This window comes from Neodiprion lecontei, chromosome 6, assembly GCF_021901455.1.
Source record: "Neodiprion lecontei isolate iyNeoLeco1 chromosome 6, iyNeoLeco1.1, whole genome shotgun sequence".
NCBI lineage: Eukaryota > Metazoa > Arthropoda > Insecta > Hymenoptera > Diprionidae > Neodiprion > Neodiprion lecontei.
In genome coordinates, this window is record NC_060265.1 from 26,558,281 (window position 1) to 26,581,477 (window position 23,197).

The 23,197-nt window shown below is 45.3% G+C and overlaps 1 protein-coding gene across 3 annotated transcripts in view; it reads left to right on the plus strand.

Annotated features, from left to right (window-relative positions):
* LOC107218905 (dopamine receptor 2) overlaps positions 1 to 23,197 on the plus strand; it is a 99,335-nt gene that overhangs the window by 60,835 nt on the left and 15,303 nt on the right. For all 3 annotated transcript variants that reach the window (XM_046743094.1, XM_046743093.1, XM_015656947.2), the window contains one exon: positions 20,421 to 20,505. In XM_046743094.1, the coding sequence (XP_046599050.1) occupies positions 20,421 to 20,505 (85 nt within the window). The remainder of the gene's footprint in view (positions 1 to 20,420; positions 20,506 to 23,197) is intronic.

The following is a 23,197-nucleotide window of genomic DNA, read 5'->3' on the forward strand; positions in this document are numbered from 1 at the left end:
GATCCCAAGTCGCCAAAATTCTTACGACCGTTACAAATGATCTCGGAATCGAAATGCGTTTTGCAATACTGTTTGAAAAATTTATACCCACTGATAAATCGAGCTTCGGCAACGCAACACCAACGCAGAGAACCTCCGATCAAATCGGACTCCTCGACCGGCCTGAAGAGCGATCGTTCGATCGTTGGACTGAGGATGTTTACGCATCTTCGCAACAACAGACGAGATGAAAGCCTCGTAAATCGCTCTTTGTATGCCTACGTGATTTCAACGCACTGCGGCATCGAACACGAATCGACTGATTAAAACGCCCGGGCACGCTGATCGGCGTCGAGATGCCCTCGAAGCCGTCTCTCCATGCACGTATAGATCCCCTCGTATGCCATATTCACGTATCTCCCAAAAGGCGAACGTGTGTGCGGACACGCTTGAACGCCTATCGGCGATTAGATCCTTTATGCTGGACCTCGCCGAGCGAACTCTGCATGGTTTCCACTCGATTACCAATAAATCTGGTCGATATTCTTTCCGCGAAATTTCTTCCCTTTTTTCACCTTTTTTTTTTTACCCCCTCTCCCCCCTCACCGCCTTCCTCTTTCTACCCTTCTTTTCGTTTGTTCAATTTTTTTTTTTTTTCAACTTATTTCACTCTCTTACGAGTGAAATTTTGATTTCCGTACAATATCTACTTCCACGTCTCGAGAAAATCCGGTTTTAATCATTTCACATACCTATATTTTGACCGTTTTCGACGAGCTTATTTTTCACGAATCTATCCATCGTCGGAGACGAAATAATAAAAAAATGTTCCCGTTCTTCCAGTTTCAAGATCCTTTCCAGGCAGAGAGATGGCGTCGATCAGTAACCGCGAGTTCGGTATTCCCGCGAATTTACGGTCGAGAGAATGACCGCAATAGACCTGCAGACTCAATTATCCGGGTTGTGTTTAATTGAAAACAGAACCAGAGACGCGACCGTCGAGTCAAATTCGAATATTTCATTCAGACAGTCGGTAGTCTGAAACTTGAAGGAAAGTTCTCGCTCTCCGTAGCCAAAGTGTACGGCCATATTTCGAGGTAGGTGGTCGGTTGGCACGACGGGGACAGAGATTCGAGGCTTCAGTTTTGCGTCTAGCTTCGCGGGGCTTATAGTTGTTTAACGGGAGCGATTGAGGACGTCTCTGATTTATGGAACACGACGGTAAAATTACTCCCACTGGTTCGCAAATTTACGCCTCGTTGACTCGGTCCTTAATTCTATGGGTGCAAATCCTGCAGCTTTCAGTCTCAATTAGCTTTGCGTCTGCTTGATTTTAATAAGTTTGTTTGGAAATATACGGTTTGTTACTAATTGTCTTATCAGGTAGTCGTAGATTGAGGATAAATTCGTGAGCTTTCAAAGTCTTTGTAAAAATACCAAAATAAGAAATACTAGAATTATAAAAAAAATAGCATAAATATGAATACATAGATACTTAATTTCGAATCGTTTTAGAATGGTTCGTAGTAATACTCATTCTCTTCGGAAGACAAGTTTTTACTACGAGTTTTTGAATGGTTTTGAAGTTATTTGAAACGAAGCATCGATATTTAAGCCTGCCTTTATAATTCTAGTAGTTTCTTTTTGTTTTCTACTTTTATAGTGATCTTCGTAGCCCATGAATATAATAATTCGATGAATACTAAATGCACGACTGTCGCGTGGTAAAAATAATGAAAAGTATCGATTTTGACCAACCAATCTTCTTGAATCTCTTCGAGCGGATTCCAATCAATACAGTTGAAGCGACTTCGATTGAATTTGCAGGGTTTCAGAATCGCTATCATTGCTCTTCACCGTTATCATCGAATCCATAAAATTTAAACCAGAGTCTTTCTAATCTCGAATTACATTATCCGTTTTTAATTTTCAATTTTTTTCTCACAGCTGGATAAAATTTTTGTCCTCGTTGTATAATTGAGGATTCTGGTTGTTAATGCGCGGTTAACTTCGTGAACATCACCTCGAGGTCGTCGCGTATGCATAACTGTAACGATAATGGGGATTTTTCAGGGAAGCAATTAAGGCATTTTGCGCCCGTTCAGGACACTGCCGAGTCCATTAGGCTCTCAGGTTGGGCACTTTTAAGCCTACGCATGTTTCCCCCGATTTATGATAATCGTTTAGAGCCGCGGTTTCCAAGGGGATATATAAGACGCGAGAACGAGGCACAAGTACCAGTTTCGGGATGTGAAAAAAATTCATAAATATATAATCACGCGACTAATGTACGAGGGAAAAGGACGAGAAAAAAACTTGGAACGAGTCAGACGGAAAATTCTTATCTCTTTCTCCGTCTTATAATTTCATTAAATCAGAATTATTAGGGTAAAGTAACACCGCGAGTCGGTTCTCATGATCGACGATCGGATTTCACGTATACGGTAAAAACGTAACCTCGACACGCGGCTCGATCTTCATTCTCGTCCATAAAGAAGCAATAAATATTCAAATTTATACAATCCGAAAGAACTGAAACAACGATAAGGTAAAAAATACAAAAAATTGTTGCAGGCAAGCTTTGCAGCGAGACCACGGATTTCGTTTCATCGCTTTCACATTTGCATTGCAAACTCAAGCCCTAATCGAGAGTCGGTTCACATCGTGAATTAAATACCGCCCCTAATATCTTGCCTATAACACGAGAATTGGATACAGTGACACAGAGCCGAATCCCCGATCCGGGGGATCAGCGTAACCCGAAATGAAAGCGACGAGGAGAAGTCTGCAGGGTCTGGCTAATTGGCATGCACGAGAAGTTACGAGCCTCGGATGTACAATCGGCCAGCCGTATCTTGCGGCTCTTCTCGATGGTCGGCCGCAATCTTCGCTACGGATAATGAGCATTGTTTTATGGATACACACCGGGTCCATTGAGAGTGCCTAGATACGACGAGCCTAACCGGGCCAACTTCCACGCTATAAGGATTATCGTTTAATGCGAGGGTAAATTCAATTAATGGGATTCTAAGCAGGTCGGAAGCCGGCCTTCGAATAATGGAGAGTTATAGCCAGACGAGCAGGCGTATCTTCGTCGGCTGCCGCCTAATAGGAAGAGATTATTCTCGTCTCAGGGTCATTCGGAATTCACACCTTGTGTCTTCCCATTTCAAAACAACGGACGTTTAGACAGGACAAGGTGCCATTTAATTGGAAAACGAATCAACGGCTTCGATTCTGAAGCATCGATTTAGAGTGATTTCTATCGACGTTCACCTCGTCGTGTGCTTTCAGTTTATTTCCAATGACGTCCGAGCCTCCTAGACGATTTTGGCTGATTTCCGAACCGAATAGAATCACAGAGAACCAATGAAAATTAGTGAAAATTATTTCATACGGCTAAAAATACTCGATATCTGTATACCGATGACTTGCGACGATTTCTATGATTTCCAATGATTGCCGGTCAACTTCTCCAGCGCTATCGTGCGATTTTGGTTACCTCGAGTGATTCCTCATGATTTCGAAGAACATTCGAGTCACGCGAGTTTCCTTTGTTAACAACTTGCTTTCCAGTTGTCGAATTTACGACTTCCGCGAGTGAGCGGCTTCTCTGGAAACTCTGTGCTTTCAGAGTTCCTCGTCGTCGTCGGGCAGGTAGTCGTCGATTTGGGAACCTATTTCCCCGTGACGCCCGTCCAATCTCTATGAGTGAATGGGACGACACAGGCGAGGCGGAGAAAGAGAGAGAGAGAGAGATAGAGAGAAAAGGCAAAAAAAGAGAACACGGAAAACAGGGAGAACCGCTCTTTCCTTCCGTGTACTCTACAGACACGCTCGCTGATCTCGTCCCATTCACGATCATGTTGGCTGACCTGTCTGTTCCGGACAGAAGATCGAACCTCCCGCAATGACGTACCAATGGCTTCTTATATTACCGGAGGACCAGTCAAGCCCGCTAACTTGATCAATACACCAATAGAGATCCGAGGAGGTGCGGGAAAAGTTGATTTGATTTTCCTCTTCTCTTTCTTCTTTCCTTCTAATATACTTCCTCCTTTCCACCCTTTACGGCAGTTATAAAACCTCCCCATTCATTTTACAGCCTTCCCTTGTCATCTCCGCGCTGAGTTCTTATTCTCTCCAAAGAGCGCATGTCCAATTTCATTTGACGGTACGTTCAACTTTCAGATGGTCTGCAATATTTGCTATTTCAATTCCACAAATTAGCGGCATTAACGGGGGGTGCCAAATTATGAAAATGCAAGCGTAAGTGAGAGCGAACTTTTTCAGCTCAGAGTTTCCGGGTAAAAATGGACTCCGGAGAGTGCCTCATGAAAATTTACAATTTTTCCACACATGTCAAATTACATAAATATATAACCCTCGTTTCTCTTCATGGGTAAAAAATCTGCGGTATGTAAAAGGCCGAACAAGAGGCGGGAATTTCAATGCCCTCGACTCTTGGCCGCCGCATGCGGTTAGCCGCGGTTTAATTGGCCTAACACTTCGGGCAGTTTGACCCAACGAAGAGACCCGAACGAAACCGGCTCCCCGAGGAATTCCACTTTTGACGATCTTCGGGCGATCGGGGTTGGTAATCCTTGGCCCGATATCAGCCTCCCGCGACCCTGCCGAGCAAAGTTTGCCCACTCTTAGAATTTACCCAGCCGAATTCCCATTAACGTGACAACCGGTGAGTAGGGAGATCCGAAATGTCAAGGCCCTCTCAATCGTGGGGATCCGTTACACTTCATATACGCCCAAGGGTTGGCTCAGAAAATACTGACCCACGTTGCTAATCGCGTATAAGCTCGAGAGAAGCTCTCCGGGCTTTCGGTAAGGTCGAAGGTCACCCTAAAAACATAAATTTTATTTACGGAAATTGTAATCTGCAAACTATTACCGTTTCACATGACTTTTTGCAATTTGGAAAAAATTTTGCGACGCAGAACCGGTGAGTCGATTTTATTTCCGGATTGCCAATTTACATTGGGAACAACGTGGGAGAAGTTTGATCGTGACGCTATTTCAAATGGGCTTAATTGCCAGTAGATATATTACAATTCGAGATTCCACGTACCGCCTTAATCATTCGCTGAATCATTCGAAGAATACTGAAAAGAATTTTAACGTAAGTTGTACAATTTCGCAGCTGTATTGTAACAACTGAGAAATTATACCAGCACGCTTTTTTATATCTAATAAATAACAGATATCTCTTGATTCGGTAGAAATTTGCTCAAACTTACGAAGAAACGTTGGTATTTGAGGGAGAAAGTGGAAACGTTTGTTCGTGATTCAGCGAGAAGATAAGCTCGACAAATAATGAAAATCTGAAGCATTCCGGTTGTTTGTGAATTCAACGTATGTAGTACATTTCGTTTCTTCTTTTCATGAAAATGAATCCCTGCTTCGAGTCTCTCGAGAAAATTGTCCGCGTGTTTTTTGGTCCCTAATCCGTGCCCATTTATGCGACGTCTGTATAAATTTGTGGATATTGCCCGCTTTCAAACAGCCGCTTCGTAGTTCGAGGAATTACGAGACCCTGACCCTATGTCGGTATTACCAAAAATGCAAAATGCTTTTTAATAAATCGCCGCTACAGCGACCTTTTTCCCCCGTTAAACCTTTGCGAAGTCGACGTCAAACTTTCCCTAAATCAATACATGCAAATATAGAAATGCAGTTATTCCGACGTTGAACCGTGATTTTATCATCCGTTTGATTCCGCTTTCAAAGAATTCAAAAAAACCTCTACATGTGAGACAAGACAGGGCTAATTTTATGCCAACGAGCTTCGCAAATAGCGAAGACTCGGGCAGGGTAGCAAATTAATGTTACACATATAAGATGGGCGAAGGTGCAGGAGTGTTTTTGCGCGTTAAGCTATCTGCGCTAATTGTAAAGACAACGTCGAGACGGCGCTTCTTGCGGTTTGCAACTTTTCGCGTATCTCTCGCGAGTCTGAATAATTCAAATAGACCTAAAACTGTGCGTGCTAGATATTATACATACCTACACCGAGTTATAAAACGAGCTTTAATAGGGAAAAATTGCAATTGCCGAAACAATCGTCGACCAGTCTCCGATATTCAAACGCATCCCCGTGCTTTTTAGTAGTCGTGAGCTTCTCGCAGGTGCGCGTTCGGGACACAATGTCCACGTACCTGCAGGGTAATAGGTAGAACGTATATGCAGACCGTATTACAAGTTGTCTGGTAGACAGATGCCTATAACCAGTGGGAGCCACTCCATGCATTTCAAACAGGTGCCTTCTATGCACAGTCGGTAGGTATTCGGTACACTGTGACGTGTCATTCGGGAAACTTGTTTCCACCGCGGGTTCGCATATCGCGGTGAACCTTTGCCCTACCCTCCCTTCCCCTCCCCTCGACTTTCCACAACGAACAAGTTTTCACGCTCGCGGTAGAGAGTTATCCATGAATCATGGATCGGTCTCTACCTTACTCGAAGGTACGCCGAGCTTCATGACTGCAAAAATGGATAGCAAAGATCCAGGCTAATTACAAAACTAGTTAAATTTTACAGGTCAGTAACATTCTTGGAATACATAATGTCAGTTAAAGTGGAAACGGAGATTGGATTGACGTGTTGAAATCGTTCGTTAAATCCAGCTCGTCAAAATGTTTGCGACCTAATTTTTATTTTTTCTTTTTCCTCTTTCTTTCGTTTATTTTTTTTTTACCTATTGCCGATCGGCGGATGAACAATTAATTAATCACTGCACGCTTGTACGTTTGAGGTAAGCCCACGCTTTCGCACCAAGTGGAATTTTTCAAAAAAATTCTTTGAATTGGGTATTCAACGCGAGTATACCGTTTTATTAATCTTTCCTGACGTGTGAAGTGTTGGGTTTCATTCGCACGAGTGCTCGGAGAGCTCATTCGTCTTCCATAGAAATTCACTCTCTACGCCCTACGGTGTCCTGTAGCCATTCGTTAATTCACTCGAACAACGGGTCTGGGTGTCAATCGAAAATACAATCGTATTGCGCCGGGAGGTTTCGAACCCGGTGTCGTATCCCAGAAGAAGGCTTCTCCTGGCCCGGAATTTTTTTTTATTTCGCCTTTCCTCCGGAAAGCACTGCGTTTTTTTTTCAAGCTTCGACAAACGTCGTTTCCGAGTTTCCATTCGTAGTCGAAATTTCGAATGGAAAAGATCGCACCGTGACAAATTTCGAGCTTATATTATTGGCCGGGAAAAAAGCTTGTTCTGAAAATACGTATAAGACGCGCGTGTACCCATCCCGACAAAAACCGGCGTTCAAAATTCAGATCAGCTGATCCCCTGGAAAGCTCCGATTTGATCGTAACGCCGCCGCGCCAGGGCAATGTATCTGAAAATATACGAGGTTATCCGCTTGAAGTGTCGATAGGTTTTCCTGTTTCCTCTCTCTACGTTCCGGTTCAGTGCCGTGAGATGTTTGTACCCCGTGTTGCATAATCAGGTAGGTGTGGTCTGGCCAAAAATTCGAAAAACTTCTTTTTCTTCGTTGGGAGTTCGGAAAGAGAATTTCGACACCTCGAGTTACGAGGAGAAGAATTAAGTACCTCGGAACTGATCAAAGTTCGACAGCGAAAGCTGTGACGTGTAAAATTTTCGCGTCACAAAAATATCTCGCTCCAATTTTGTACGTATCCAACTTTTCCTCCCGCAGTCGTGGGTACATTTTTGTTTTAATGATATTCCGACTGACGGATGAGAGTGTATGCGGTGAAAAAATCCACTCGTGTCACACCGCGCTCTCTTTTCCCGTCCTTCTTCTCTTCTCTTTCGCGTCGCCCATAATCGAGCCACGGATCGGTACGATGAGAAATGATGACGTAAAAAAGGAAAAAAATCTATTCACCTTTTTTCATCGGTAATCGAGGCCGGCCCGAGAAACTCCTGCAACTACGCGTCTGTACGTTCGACGTTTGACTCGAGACGTCTTCGGAATGGATTTTATTACTCTGCTGCCAAGGAGAAAAAATGCGGCCCGATAGAGGAAGTAAGCTCTGAATGAAACCAGAGGGCACAATTCGCCGAAGATGAGCGTCGTTCCGGATTCGCTCGCATCTCAAGGAGACGATCAAATTTCGGGAGAAGATATAAAGGAGAATATAAGGATCTACGCACTCCGCGCATTCCGTCGGGAAGATTAAACCTCTCCTTTTTTCCCTTGGAAAAAATTTCACGCCCTCGAAAGCCGGAGATTATTTCTACGCGAAAATCGAGCGCGTTTCTAGCCGTGGGGGAATTTTCTTGCAATAATTGGGCACTCCACCCAACCGCTCTTAATTCACCCGTATTTCCTTGCATAAAGGATCTCGCGGCAATCCGTCACTTCGCGATTATACCGACTCAAATCACTCGACGAGACGTGTAAAATAATCCTGAAAAGGCGCCGTGGGTGTGTATCTCCGAGATCTTCTCGTATCTCGAATAAATTTCCGAGTACAAGGTCAGAGAAACTGTGTACACGTGGCTCGTCGAAATTTAATCCTGTTTTTCACTGCTCGTCACCGTAATACGACGAGTGTGGTTCAAAAGATTGCAGGAACACGGATAGAATAAATTTCGTTGAAACTGCGGGTTATTTTCATCGCCCGCAGTTTTCCCCGAAATGTCCCTAAATAAGCTCGGTAAACGTTCACTAGCAATAAATAATCCGACATTCCAGTTAGTTCCATTGAATTTAAACTCCTAGCTTCGCTTATCTTCGGCAATAACGACGATTATTGGCTGCCAGGATTTCTTCTTCGGTATGCCCTTTCGTCATTCGGATAGGTGTATCAAGTGCAATCGATTTTGGAAAGTTCACCGGCGATTCGAGAGCCAACCAGCCATCAATTCCGTTATTGGATATCCGCCCAAGGCTGGACCGGAGACGCAAGCTGTTCGATCCAATTCTGAACACGCGGTCGAGCGTGTCGAGCCTCAAGCCTGTTAGACGCCGTTTCTGTCTACCTTTCAGCTCTTCGATCTGGCCTGGGTCCGGCTGTCGTGGCAGCATGTCGCTGATCGCGTTATCCGCTAAACCCTGCAAAGGTGTCCAAGGGTGAAGAGACGCAAGTTCTACTCTAGTTGGGATGCCACGCGTGAGTCTCGACCAGCTTCTACCTATAATCCCGCGGCACGGAAGAATTATCGCCCAGTTTCCGACCCCCGTTGGTATTTGTAGAGGAAAAAGATGTCCGAGCGGAGAAAAAACGCGCAGAAGCCTGGGAACCGTTCGGGCCTTAAAAGGCAGCCGGCGTGGCGACGAACGGATATATTATTGCGAACCGATTCGCCAAAGCTGAGCTTTGGAGGGTTTGCAATCTCGGAAAATACCCGAAGACAGCTGTAATTCGTGAAAGTCGGACGATTTTATTATCGACGAATAGTTTCGGACGATTATCAACTTGACGATATTTGCACGAAATATGCTGTCCCATTGATCATCGATTCGCCGTCTGCGAACTCGGGGAAGTTATCGAATGAACGAACTGCATCGATCGGCACTGCCATCGGGTTAAAATCGACTCGAGCAACCCCTCAAACTTGACACGGCTGAGAAATCGATTGACTCTGGTAATTCAAGCAGCTGCGGTATGTAAGAGCTTAGAAATGGCCTGATTGTACGTTTTCGGTAATTGACAAACAGAGAATTCATCGCAAAAGATACGTCCAACAGTTTCGGAATTTCAATGGACTCTCCGACATGCAGCCCGAAAAGGATTTCGAGGAAAAGAACGCTTCTGACATCCGGACACCAGATACCGTCAAGGTCCTGACACTCCGACGCGACGGTGTAAAGGATGCCCCTCGTTCGCTCTCGAGGACCTGAAGGATCCTCGGTGATCCTTACGCCGAAGGTCGTACCTTTCGTCGGAGTCTGTCGGCGACACAGAGCTCCGATGATCCTCTCTACACGTCCGGTGTAGCCTTCGAATGGATGTTGATGGTCCCGAGGGTCCGAGGTGCTTTGCCGGAGACTCGATCACCTGCGAAGATACCTACCTGCACCTTCGCCGAATGTCGTCCGTGAGAATAAGCTCCGAAATTCCAGGCTCCTTCTGGCTTTCGACTGCTCGTCGAACAAGCGCATAAACATCTTCATAAACAAGGGTTTTTACGATCGCGTATAATAACGTTGCAGAGACCGCAGCGGTGGTTTTGGCAACTGTATAATAAAACGACGTCGGAACCAGTTTTGGATCGAGGGGACGATCCGTTTTGAATATTTGAAGCCTATCCGTTTCCGGTACTGCAGTCAGGAGCGGCCCGTAACCACGTCCTCGAGTCTGCGGACCCCCCGTTCCTTAACGTCGAATCATTTATCCTAGGGTATAAAAACAATAAACGTCCGACGATAAATTTCCACCGTCGGAGGGGTTGAAGGAACACTCCACTCGGGGTAAGATGCGGGCGGATTCCAGGCCCGTTATTCTTTCTCCGAGAATTCGCACGCCTCAAGATTTGCGATATTCACAACCAAGGTGAAGAGAAGGAGCGTTCCTAGCACCACGAATCACCGCAAGGCGCGACCCCAACGCGGAAGTGAAACCAGGAGTTGAATCTGGCACGAAGGGAACGGAATGAGAGGCGGGGGCGTCATCCGTCTTGCAAATAACCCCCATCCCTCCTTCAAACTCAGGCAACTAGCGTTCGCGGTTTCTAATTCGCTATTCCAAATCTTTAATCTAAACTTCGGCCGAATTCGATTAGCGCAACGCGCGACGGGAATGCGAATTCAACTCGATAAAATAAGAAACAGAACTAAACCGATCAACAATTCGGATTTGCGGTGCTGGAATTTAGCGGGCCGATGAAAAGGGGCTCGTAAATTTTCCCGCTCGTCAGCCGTGGCTACTTGTACAGCGAAATACTGGTTGTACCGCTTCTTTATCGATTTCGCATTCTTACTCGACGATGAGTCGTGCGATTTTCGCGGAACGAAACAAGGCTGGCATTCGCTGTGCGGGTGTTTATAAGTAAAAAAAAAAAACAATAACTCGCTGGAACAGATAATTTTAGTGTTAACGTAGTCACAGCAAAAAAAATTTTTTTGCAACAGCTAGAATTTTCTGCATCGGAACTCTACGACAGATGATCAACGAAAGAAATTTCGCTGGCGTTTTTTTCTCCATCCGCAAATACTAATCCAGTCAGGGCCACACGTCGCAAGCCGCTTGTAATTCGAATCCGACCAGCGCGTGTCTGTGCATCCTGATCCGATATTCCTCGGTAACAATCAATTACGCGAAGGAGTCGATGAAAAGGACGATCCAAGCCGCTCGCACTACTCGCCTACGAATTTCCAGTTCTCCTTCGGGAATACGAAAGTGTCGGGAGAAGCATTTCTCTAAGAAAGTAGATTTCATCCTGGGGATAATTGCCAATTGTCACAATTGTCGGGAGCGAAACTCGCGTCGTGTTCCGTGTTCCGCATTCTATTATCTTAATCAATTTCCCGAACGGTAAGCGACGCGTTTTTGAAAGTAACAAAGAACGTGTTTTCGCAATGAGACTTCTGACCGAGTTTCCCAAGCTTTTTTCATTCCCGTAACAAGCGCCAATAAGTCGCTAGACATTTATGCCGGGTATCACGGGCTGTTTGAAACGGGAAGATGAGGTTCGTTCCGGTTAATCAGCGAGGATCTAACGATTCTGTGATCGGTTTCGGAGCAGGGAAATTTCTTGATCGCCGAATTGAACTCCGGTACGGCGATTGGAAGGTAATTGTTACGGCGGCGGAATCGGGAGTTTCGTAACGGTACCTAAGAAGCTGGATGTGCCACTTGAAATTTGAATATCGACGATGAAAATATATATACGTATACCTGTGGGTGGAATTTAATGCTCGGCATCAGTAAAATAGAACGGATTTTCCACGGTGGGTAGGAGAGGCCCGGAATTGAGAAGCTAATATAAAAGCTGTTGAACTTAACGCTTATGCGTAAAATTGTTTCCACCGAAAACTCCCCCTTGTTCCTATCCATTATAACGTTAGTCGCCTGTTCGTGCAGACCGTGACCTTAATTTATAAGCTTGTATTTCGCGAAGGGTATTAATAACGCGCGATCAGTAATCAAATTAGGAGGGTTTCAATCTGTTTAGATACATGCGCATCAAAAGAAGTTTTCGCGTCGGTGCCGTCTTAAATATCACTTGGGCGGAAATTGTTTTGCCTTCATTCTGGGCCACCATAATTTTAATAATTGCTGTAATACGATACGCAATTTATCAAACCGTCAATGTCATTCAAGGGGAAGACCATTAGTGAGTACGAATTGGTTTGAGCTTCAATTATTTTCTCATCCCGAAATTTGATTCAGTTCATCGATGTCGTGCTGCGGAATTCAGAAAGTTACCATTTTTCAGACTATATCTTTCACGGGATTCAAAAGAGCTTGGATTCTCCGAGATAAGAATCAGAGCTCGGAAGAAACGAGATCGCTCGAGGAAAGTTGAATATCTAGCCCGAAAGGTTAACGTGCATCCAAGCCGTAAATCACAATAATAAGAAAAGAAATATTAGCAGAATCGAGGCCACGCTCAATGGCTTCGATTGCCGTTCCTTGATTTCCTGAAGCACCTGCAGGGTATGAGCGTATAAAACAGCGAAACGTCCGTTGAGATTATACCGGTTAATACCAAGTGGTGTAATCAAGACACCCCCTCGGGGAAAACGGTTACGTCTCTCAAGCAGCTCCGGAGCTTGCACTATTACTCAATGAGCATACGGTTTCCCGGAGTATTATTACGCCGCTCGGTCTTCTACGGAATTGAGAAAAGCGTGCACTCGTTGCCGCAAATAGAAAACTCTGGTTACACGGGTGAACTGCAGGTGTGGCGGAGAAAAAGCTCGGCGTGTCGAGCTGCGAGTTCTCAGAGTCTTACAATTAATGGTAACGAGTCACGGAATCGAGCAATTCGTCAAGTCGTCAGACGGCCGTGGTTTATTAAAAGTATTATATACGCGATTAGGCCGAGCGCAAGTCGGTTGCTTCCAAAAATTCAAACCTTTAAGAGTATGGATTACGTACGTTTGTTGGAAGGGAGAAAAAAGTCGGTTTGACGTTTCAATCGGCTGTACTAAGTAAGAAATAACTACCGTACTGTAGTACCGTAATTGCTATGGCAATCTTTTTTTTTTATTTTTTACTTTCACCCCATGTGTGAAAAGTTCGCTGCAATTAAGCCCCCTCAGGCGTTCAAAGTAAGCGAAATTATTGAGTCAACTTGCCAATCGGGTGTTTGAATATTGAATTTAGTTCGGAATGGCGCAAGGACTCGTGAGTCCCCGACCACCGGGGCTTAATATAGGACCTCGTCGAGGGAGAGAACGGTATTACACGATACAGCCGTTCCGCTGGTAGTGTTGACTTTATTCAAATAACGTTATGGTACTTGGCTTAGGAACGGGGCTTTCGCTCAGTCTTCGTATTCCAATACGTCGTCTAGTTTACTCGAAAATTTCCGCGCCCTGGATCATTTGGGAGCGAAGCTGAAGCTGGTAGAATATAGTTTTAATACCAGCGAAAGTCGGTCAGGAATTTTTAACACCCCTCTGCGTTATTCCGAATGTCGTTATTTTTAACGTCTGCTACTCCTTACATGCTGTAGCTGGATATAGGCTACGGATAACGAAATTCAAACTTGGCACTACATATTCCAAGATCGTGTAATGATCATCAGCTAGTTGCGAGTGAGAAGTAAAGAAATCCATAGGCCTACAGTTTAACACGTGCGAAGTTTTATAGATTACTGGTTTTTTCCATGAAATCGATATGTGGTATAAAGAAAAGAGTTAGAAATATGAAACCTGTTGTTAATGATAAACCGTTAAGAATTCAAAAATAATTTCCATTTAATGAAAAACGAAAAGAAGTTGACACATACATACAAGCTTAATCATTAATCTTTACGCTTTGATTTTATCTATACATATTTACACATTGATTTTAAGTTTATTGTCGAATGAATGAAGACGACTTGAATGTGATGTTGATTGAGAAAATTTAACAAAATTGCTTCAATAAAAGAAACTGAAAATATTATTTGCAATTTATCGAGCGGATTTTTCTAAATTCGTTGTTCCTACATTTAACATAAAATATTAGTTTCATGAAAGAATTCGTTGCAACGCAGAGAGATTCTCACCTATTAAAATAAGACATGCTGTTTCTTTTTCTTCCCTTTTTCCCCCTGCTCTACGCGAATTCCTGCTACCCACCTTTCATCCACGTCTCCTCTTCATGCGGTATTTAATCTTTATTCAACGCCAAGAACCATTGAGGGGGATTCGCAGGATCAAGACCGTCCCGACGCTTGACGTTTAACGTCACCTCTTGCGCTTGTCTCCGTCGAACTTGATGCAGATAAGAACTGTACCAACTTCAAGACACGCTCGTATCTTGAATCGATACACGTCTTCATACGCTTTTCCGTACTACTCAACAGTTTCTAAGCTTATCCCCGGCAAGGAAGTTATTTTTGCAGGTTTTAATGTTGAAAACGAAGTTTTTATCAGATAAATTTCATGGCTTGGTGAAAAAAAAAAGGACACCGAATTGGCGAGGTAATTCGAGCTCTCGTTTGTTCGAATTAATTGTAACTAATCAGCCGATATTCATTACGATCGATGATCCTTGTTTAACACTTATATGCCTTTCGAAAACTAATATCCACGCAACTGGAAGTGACGTGTTTTGCGAACTTCCAAAGAATTTCTACCCCATTCCAAGAGCGGAGAAATAATAGGCGTGGGTTTCGATATCGGTTCGTGCTATTAGGTGACAGTATAAGCGGGCTGCGCAACCGTATAACAAATAGCCAAAAGCAGAAGAGACGGGAATGGGCGGTGAATGGAAAGAGGTGGATCAAGTTTCGATAGCCAAGGAATACCTTGACGACATTAAGGCGTCGCGTCGGGTGAAATGTGAAAAGCCCGCCGGCTCTTGGCGCAGTTTCAGGAATGTAATCGCTTCCATAATCTGCCAACAACAACCACCAACACCAATCTCCCCGAGAAAAGTTGTAATTCGACCTAACGGTGTCGCCTCGAGCTTTCAGCCAACGACGAAAAAGCTTTTTTCCTCGGTCTAGATACTCTCCCGAAATGAAAAATAAGGATCCTTTTGCTAGATTCTTTTGTCTGATTTGATCGTCGCGAAAATTGACGGCGTGTAACAGATCAAACGCTCGGTTCATCAGCTCTCGATTCTTGATGTAAGGAGCTGGTGACCGACTTAGAGAGTCAGATAAAGGACGACGAGCTGACACAGCTGCCCACCTCCCAGGGTTCGAGGCTACTACCTCCCGCAGCCAAAAAGGATTCCATTCAGCAGCTGGCCAGCTGATAAACCGAGCACCCCGAAATCGTGCCTCCTTAACATGCCGCGCCAGCTAACAATACATCACTGATAACAATCATGCTAAGAAGATCGTCTGACCAAAGCTGGAATTCGCCGAACTTTATTCCTTCCTCTCCCCTCGATTCTTCGGGAAAATAAAAAAGGGAACCCTGAGGAAAAGAGAACAACGGCCGCCTTTGGTAGGTATAGTAAAAAGAGAAACAAATAAGGACGAAGAGGATCAAGCGCGAAGAAAGCCGGCCTTTCTTCCGCACGATCACTTCTCGACTCCTTGAACGGCTGCAGTTTACTTCGATGATACTTTACTTGCGCGACGTGTCTTTTGATCCCGGCACCTCACGACGCTTTTACCCAAGAAATAACGTGTGAGGTACTGCAGGTTCAATGTAATTAATTCGCGAAAGCTCAAAAGGAAATTGAAAACCCATACGGCACTAAAAATTCTCCTCAGATTAGGTATTAGCAGCATGTAGTTACACGCATCCCCTGCACGGGCTGCACGTTGCGCAATTATGGCCGATGTTTTAGGATCAATCGAAACGGTTCGTCCAACGGTTTATTACCTTTGTTCCGGAGTACGCAAAGAGGCGCCGTCCTGTCTGGCGGCAAAAAGTAGGACGACTGACGTTTCTTATTCGAGATTTTTACGAACGCGCGAAACTCCCGCGGAATATAAATTTCCCATATTTTGAAGTCACCGTCCCCCATGGACGCACGTGACGTTGACGCTGCTTGACACGCACGCGTCTTATTTCCTGCTCTCAGCTCGATATGATTTATCCTTTTGGAAGGCCTTGCATGAACGCTGCAAAAAGGGAAGCAAAATCTACTGAAAAGTGAAGTCGAAACTTGAGCTCGACGTTCTTCCTTACATTTTTCTAGTCTTTGTGTCTCAAATTACCCAAACAATTGACTCGACTTTTACGAGCATATATCAATGAATGATATCAAGTTTATCGGTTAATTTTTCATCATTAATCATTTTGTTTTTTTGAAATCATTCCAACGTCGATTGGGACTACATCGAAAGTGAAAACGATGGGTTATCCCCATGGATTTTGAGATGAACCGTTGATGCTTGAAAGTGTATCACGAAAAATATTTCTTCTTCAACGTGACTCAACGTCTTCACAAGTACAGCGTAACAAAAATAATAATAAGATGAAAAGAATAAGCGTTTCAGCTTCCCTATCACTTCATTCCCGATGCCTAGAGATCGTGAGTTGTCAAGTCTATTTCTGCCAAGACACAACCGTCTTCCTCTTTTCTTAGCGAAATTACTATAGGCGTCATGCTCCTCAATCGTTACCAGTCCCACAATCGAACGGGACTCTGCACCTAATCCGTAGGCTGCTTTTAACAAGGTCGGATGATGAGTACGCGACTTTGTCAGTGGTAAAAATAAGAAGAAAAAAACGTCCTATCAGCTTTCCATCAATTTTTACGATCCCCATTCTCCCCGCGTGCACGTAGCGTGTCGACCGCCATTTTGAGGAATACCTAAAGGACGAAATAAGCAATCGGTGGCTAACGGAGGACAGCGGGTAGCGGTAGTAGCGAAGTATGTTTTTTCGGCACGCAAGGGTTGTCTCGATTGGCCGAAGGGCAGAACCTCGACGGATCCCAACGGTATCCAATATGCTGTGAAACCGGCTCCACTAATCCTTTACGGGCTATTTTAACCGTCTCAGAAGTCATTCAGTTTTACGATCCCACTGTGTTGTTGCTTAATCCAAGAGGATCACGATATGGTCCAGCCATCCTCCCTACCTTCCTTGCGCACGTTTCACCCGGGCCAAGAAATTAAGGAAGATAATTCCGGAAGTGGTTTGTCTCGCTCTCCGGTCTAACGATCTCGCGGTCTTTGACCACGGTGGGCATCAATTCAGCGTTTTCGGTATTTCCGTGTTTTTCCCTCGTTCTTTCTTTCGTCGATTACAGTGCCTGGTTTATCTCGCCGAATTATTTATTGCGCAGACAAACGCGGTCGAGTAAAATACACAATCATATTCCCGGAGGTAATAAAAATTGAAATTATCCAGCTTCACCTGCGTCCACCCCTCCCCCCCCCCCCCCCACCCCCTCCCTAATCCACCATGTAAACTCACTCGGTTTCCACATCCGTGTTTCCATGTTGAAACTGTGCATTCGAGGTATGCAGGTGCTCTTATCGTCGACGGTGCAACGCACAACCGAAGCCACCGAAAACAACAGTGCCGCTGGTATTCTGCTATCCGTCCGGAGCAATTGTTGCTGTCAGTTTCGATGGGTATCATAAATTGCGCAAATGGTCGGTGTGGGTATGCGTGTGGGCAAAAAAAGTGTTCGAAAATCGGTCACGGCACGAGTACCACGTTACACGTGCTCGACGGCGAGCAATATTAAGCCTCGACTAAAACCGTATATAAAAGAAGTTTCTATTTCTCATTACCTCTCTCTTTCCGTATTCTTTCTAATACCGTTACCTTTTCTGGCTTAGAGGATCTAGTGCAAGGGAAATCTAGCGCGTTTACTATACAGAGCAATGAAGCCAGACAGTGTAGAGTTCCAGAGAGAATATTTATTTCAAATTTTTCACCACTCTACGATTCTTCTTCCGGGAAAAAGTGTTCATCTTCTTAGCGAAGAAGCCAATTTCCATCAGAAATACTACCAGGCCCATACCGTGGCCCAGCAGCAGCAGCAGGAAGCTCGGACTTAGGTGGAGCATGTCCAACCCCTGAGAGATCTCGACCTCGATCATGGATGCGGGGGTTGAATTGGCGAACTGAGCACTCCAATGGCTCACTAGTCCAGCTTCGTTCAGCGAGGATATTTTCTTGTTGATTTGATCCAGGTAGGGAAGGCCCTTCCAGGTGGCGAGGGCGACCGGGTATATAGCGAGCGCTTCCTGCAATGTATGGGGTTTGTAAGGCTCGGACTGGCGTAAGGAGTGGGAGAGTGTCAGCTCGACGACCAAAGCCATGCTGTTGTTACCCCCAGCGTTCATGTTGTCCATGAGCACGTCGTACTCCTCGGTGGAGAGGGTCTTGTACCGTTTGTATATCTTTCGTATGACAGATTGGTTGTCGTCCTTGAAGAGGTCCTTGTGCCGGGCGGTTCCCCCTAAAGGTATTCCGGAGTTCTCGAGCTCCTGCATGGTCTTGATAGTTTCGTAATTCGTATTCAAGAGCTGACCGGCCAATGAGGCCAAGTAGCTCTGCGTTATCACATAACCGAAGATAACCCAGGACAGAAAATAGATCCTGTTCGACAGGGTGCTCGGCTGCCGCGGCAGGGAGACCCCCAGTATCAGCGCCAGCAAGCCGAGGAACTCCATCTTCCTGAATACTAGGAGTTTCATCAGCCCCGCGAAGCCCAGAAGCCCCAATACGGCGAACCAGACGCGGGTGTGCAGCGGAGTGACGAGGCCTACCAGAGTAAGCGAATGAGTGGACGGTACCAACCAGACGACCCTTTCCACCTCGTAGGGGATGCTGTACTCGACTCGGTCCTCCTTCTCCAAGTACAAACCGCAAAACACGACGTCACTCTCCCCAGGATCGCTGAGGATACCGATCAGCTCCTCGTGTAGACTGTCGTTGATTTCCGTGCTGATGTTCAGCCTGTTCAATTTTATATCCAAGCTCTTTGCGACCACCTCGAAAAGCTCCCCTTCGAAGCCTCGTATCCTCTTGTCGCCCTCCTTATCCTCCGCGAGCATGGCGTAGGGCGGACAGTGAAAGACCGTCACGTTCACTCGGGTGTTGTTCATCATCAGTTTGTGGAAGATCTTGTTGTCCGACTTGGCGGTCAGTGCGCTGCAGCTGCCCAGGATCTCGGGCTTTTTTGGCACCTGATCGGTGTCCGCCTCGAAGCTGTAACTTCCAGCTATCACGAACTTGCCCCCCACCGAGGCGACGATCACCGCGTTTACGATCCAGGACTTCCACAGCGACTCGACGACCGCCTCCGCCTCCGCGAGGAAACTGGCTTTGTCCCTGTAATCGGTCAAGAGACACACGGCGTACTTGCACCGCGGGCTGCACAGACTTCTCAAGTTGTTTATCAGCGCCAGATCCGTCGAGTTGCGGACCAGGAGGACGGCGCTGTGAGCCTTGACGTAGACCTCGGTGAAGTTCTCGGACACCGAGTAGACCCCGAGCTCCTCGACGAGGCCGGTGAAGAAGGCGGTGGATATACCTGGACCGTCGAGGAAGTTCGGTATCAGGAGAGACACTCGCTCCGTGGTGTCGAAATGTTTTATGGCGATGCTGCGCACGCACGAAATTATCGGGTTCAAATCGGTGACAGCTTTGATGTCACTCTCGATCGTCGCGACCTCCTTACGCAGGACCGGCGTCGGTCTGTTTATTATCGTCTTGCAGGGAGCAGGACAGGCCCACATCAGCGAGAAGGCGTATATCCAGTTTAGCCGCATTGCGGAACGCGGTGGAACTGTTCCGCGAACGTTTGCCAGCCACGATTGTCTGTCGCGAAATAATCGCTCGCGCCTTTCGCGCATCCCTGCAAACCGATCCCACAAACGATTGGACTCTTATCTCTCGAACTTCAAACGCCCCTGCACGCAACACTGCAGCAAAGCACAATTACTGTCCATTGCATATTAACCTCGAGATCAAATTTACACCGAGCGTTCGCGCACTCTGGATAATAAAATATCACTGAGAGACCGAAGCTTTGAGGATGGAACACCGTCCTGTTCTCCGATTCTTTTCGACTGGTTAATTTGACGGCGGAATTTCGCTTTTAAACAGTTTTCCCTATCGGCCGGTGTAATCGAGTCTCTTTATTCACTCAGCCTTATCGGACAGTGTTCGTCGTTTAGTTACAGAGTATTTTCGCCGAGCAATGAACACGCACGGTGTTTTTTCATATCGATGGATCTGAAACCGTCTGTCGACCGTGAAATGCGCATATATCTTTGAGCTAAAATCCCCCAGCTCAGCAAATTACCTGTCGTCAAGGTTATTACGACGAATGTCGTACGGAATTCGGTTATGAAAGTTAAAAGCAAGTCGTGGAACTAATTTCAATTCCGTGCTTGTAACTCGGCGATCTTTACTGTTTCAGAGCTTTCGTAAGGATCCTCTGCGTATGCTGCCCTCGAAGAATGAGGCGTCGCTACCAGCCTGCTTTCAGGTGCAAGCCGAGCCAGGTGAGTCGAAGTTACATCAATACAGCATGCCAAAATCCATGTCGCTGCATCGAAGGCCACGAGTATACTTTACGAACGGCTTTTACTATACCTCATCGTCACACAAAATATCTCACGAATTTCGCGAAAAACGCAGTACACACTATACTTCTATCGCTATCTCGAGACGAACGCTTGAGTGAAACGAATTCATTTGCGAAAATCAACCAACTCTACACGCCATTCCTCGTGGTCGGAAGTCAAGTTAGTCCGCAGAAATGCTAAAAAGCGTACAACTAATTGGGCGATTACTGCGATCTCGCCTTTTTTTCAAAGGCCGTTATTTTCAAAGTTCACGCTCCCACTGGTCAGAAAAATAGCAGTGCTCTTGTACCTCAATCGCAAACTGATTCGGAAGGTGGAAGGGAGCGACTCTATGAAGAAGAACTTATCAGAAAACGATCAGTCAGTTACCCGCTAGCGATTTACCCCTCGCAGAGTGGAGCAGAGTGCCCGAGCAACAGGGGAAAGACGATTCTAACAAAATGCAGCATCAAAATTCCACCCGCGATCTCGAGTATACGTGCGACCCTCTCGGAGAATACCGATAAAAGTATTTGTATAGGTTGTTTGTCCCGATTCTGAACATGACGAATTTTTAATGTACAACGTTTTTGTGTTTGTGTCTGCTCCCCAAGTCGCGGAATAATTCACCGACCCTTTTTCCTCTATTCTTCGTGCGTAGCTCGTTGTTTTATTAACAAAGTCACGAGACCGGGTTTTTAAGAAACAAAAACACCAGCTTCTGCACGGGGTTCTATTCTCTGCCCCAAAGTTGAACAAGTGTTATATTTTTACTGCAAACACAACGCGAAGTTACTCGAAGTTCCTCAAACGCTTCACTTCCCGCCGATAGGAGCTGGGTAACCAGAAATTGAAGCTAAAGAAAAGAACAATCCCCTCGCCACACCATCGCCGATATTTATGTTACGGTGAAACACCAGCCTATCTCAAGCCGAGGTCAATGAGGTTTACGAGGGTTTCTTATCGGTCTAGTATACCAGGTAAAATTGCATTTCCGACACATTTATCTGGCCGCAATCTCTGACAATCTTTTTCTTCCCTACCGCCGGAAATCGTCATCGTCTATTACCGCCCCAACAGTGAAATGGCGTCGTTTTTCTATTTTTTGTGCGCTCTTTCGTTTTTTCTACTTCTTTATTTGGGTATTATTTTGATATCGGTAAAAGTAGAAACATCGTGGAAGCGTTACCGATAACGTTTCCGGGAATCATCGAGAGACCTTCCTCGCGGAGCTTGCAGAGTTATATCACGCGACGTCGTCCCGAGTGCAGAGTCTCGCCTCAATAAAGAGAACGCCCTGGAGGAAGAGCATCAAATGCGATTTTCACGAGTCTGTTTGAAACGAGGGGACTGTCCCTGTGGTTGTAGGTGCTCGTATTTTCCTTTTTGCGAAGAAAAGATAACAGAGCGAGAGAAACGAGATAAAGATTTAGTGGGCGTTGTTATTCCGCGTTTCGCCGTCCGACCAAATTGGCCAATCCTTCTCTTATACTGCGGTGCAGTAATTTCACCCCCGGATAACGAAATTCCCTTGCACGATTCAGAAGTGTGTCATAAACATTTTACCGGCTGCGGGTTGTGCAAACTCGTTCCTACTCTCTCTGACAAATAGTCAGGGGTTGGAACAGCGTTAACGAACCTTTAATTTTCACTTTCGAAACTCAAAGTTGCTTAATTAAACTACTACAAGCGAATCACTCTCGTTGGCACCACCCTGGCTTTGTTGGAACGTGAGTTTGATATTAAAAATGGACGAAAAACGCGTTCGACAAACTTTGACTCTTTGCTCGGTAAAAAGAAATTCGGAAAAATAAAACAGCGAGAAGGCAAAACACACGCTCAAAGTATGGAAAAGAAAGTTGATTAACAAACAATACAAAGAACCGGTGACAAAAACGAAGGTAATTAAGAAAAGCCTTCAAAAAAGATAATTGGGTTTGTAAAAATAATTAATAATAACAATTAGTATGAAAACAGCCAAATTCTTTCTCAAAGAATTACTCAATTATTTCCTCAAAGAGAGAAGAAGGCAGACCTTATGGGAAATGCGAGAGACATTCGTGTGGAATTTCTTTGGCCCCGTTTCATTCCGTTCTACTGCATCAAGATCAAAGGACCTGAATTCGTGCGGCGGAAAATCTGTGACGACGACTTGAACTGATCGCGGAAACAGAAAACCATAGCCTGCGACTGCCTCTCAAGTTCAAGAACTCGTGAAACTTGAGCAGTGAAAATAACCGGTAAAGATCGAGTGTAATATTGCGAGACCTCAAATTCTTCGCGTAGTTTTGCACGTCCGTGCCACGTGTAACTTCGCTCTAAACGAGAACAACTTTTCCACGAAGGCTGCAAAGCTGTGAGGGTGCCGATGACGAAGAAGAATTTCAGGTATTGCCATTTATTCCGGTATCTTCTCCGTTCGTTGTTCGACGTCAAACTCGAGAGAGTGACGGATTTCCTTATATAAGAATGTGTCAGCGGTGTTATGAATTCGTTTGAAAATATAACAACGTTTCCTCAAAATCGAATGACTTCAGTCGGTCGAGCACTTTGGTGAAAAGCAGAAAGTTTGGCAAAAAGTAATGAATATTTGCTTCCCCTGCAAGCTTCAGCTTCTGCAGATTTTGAT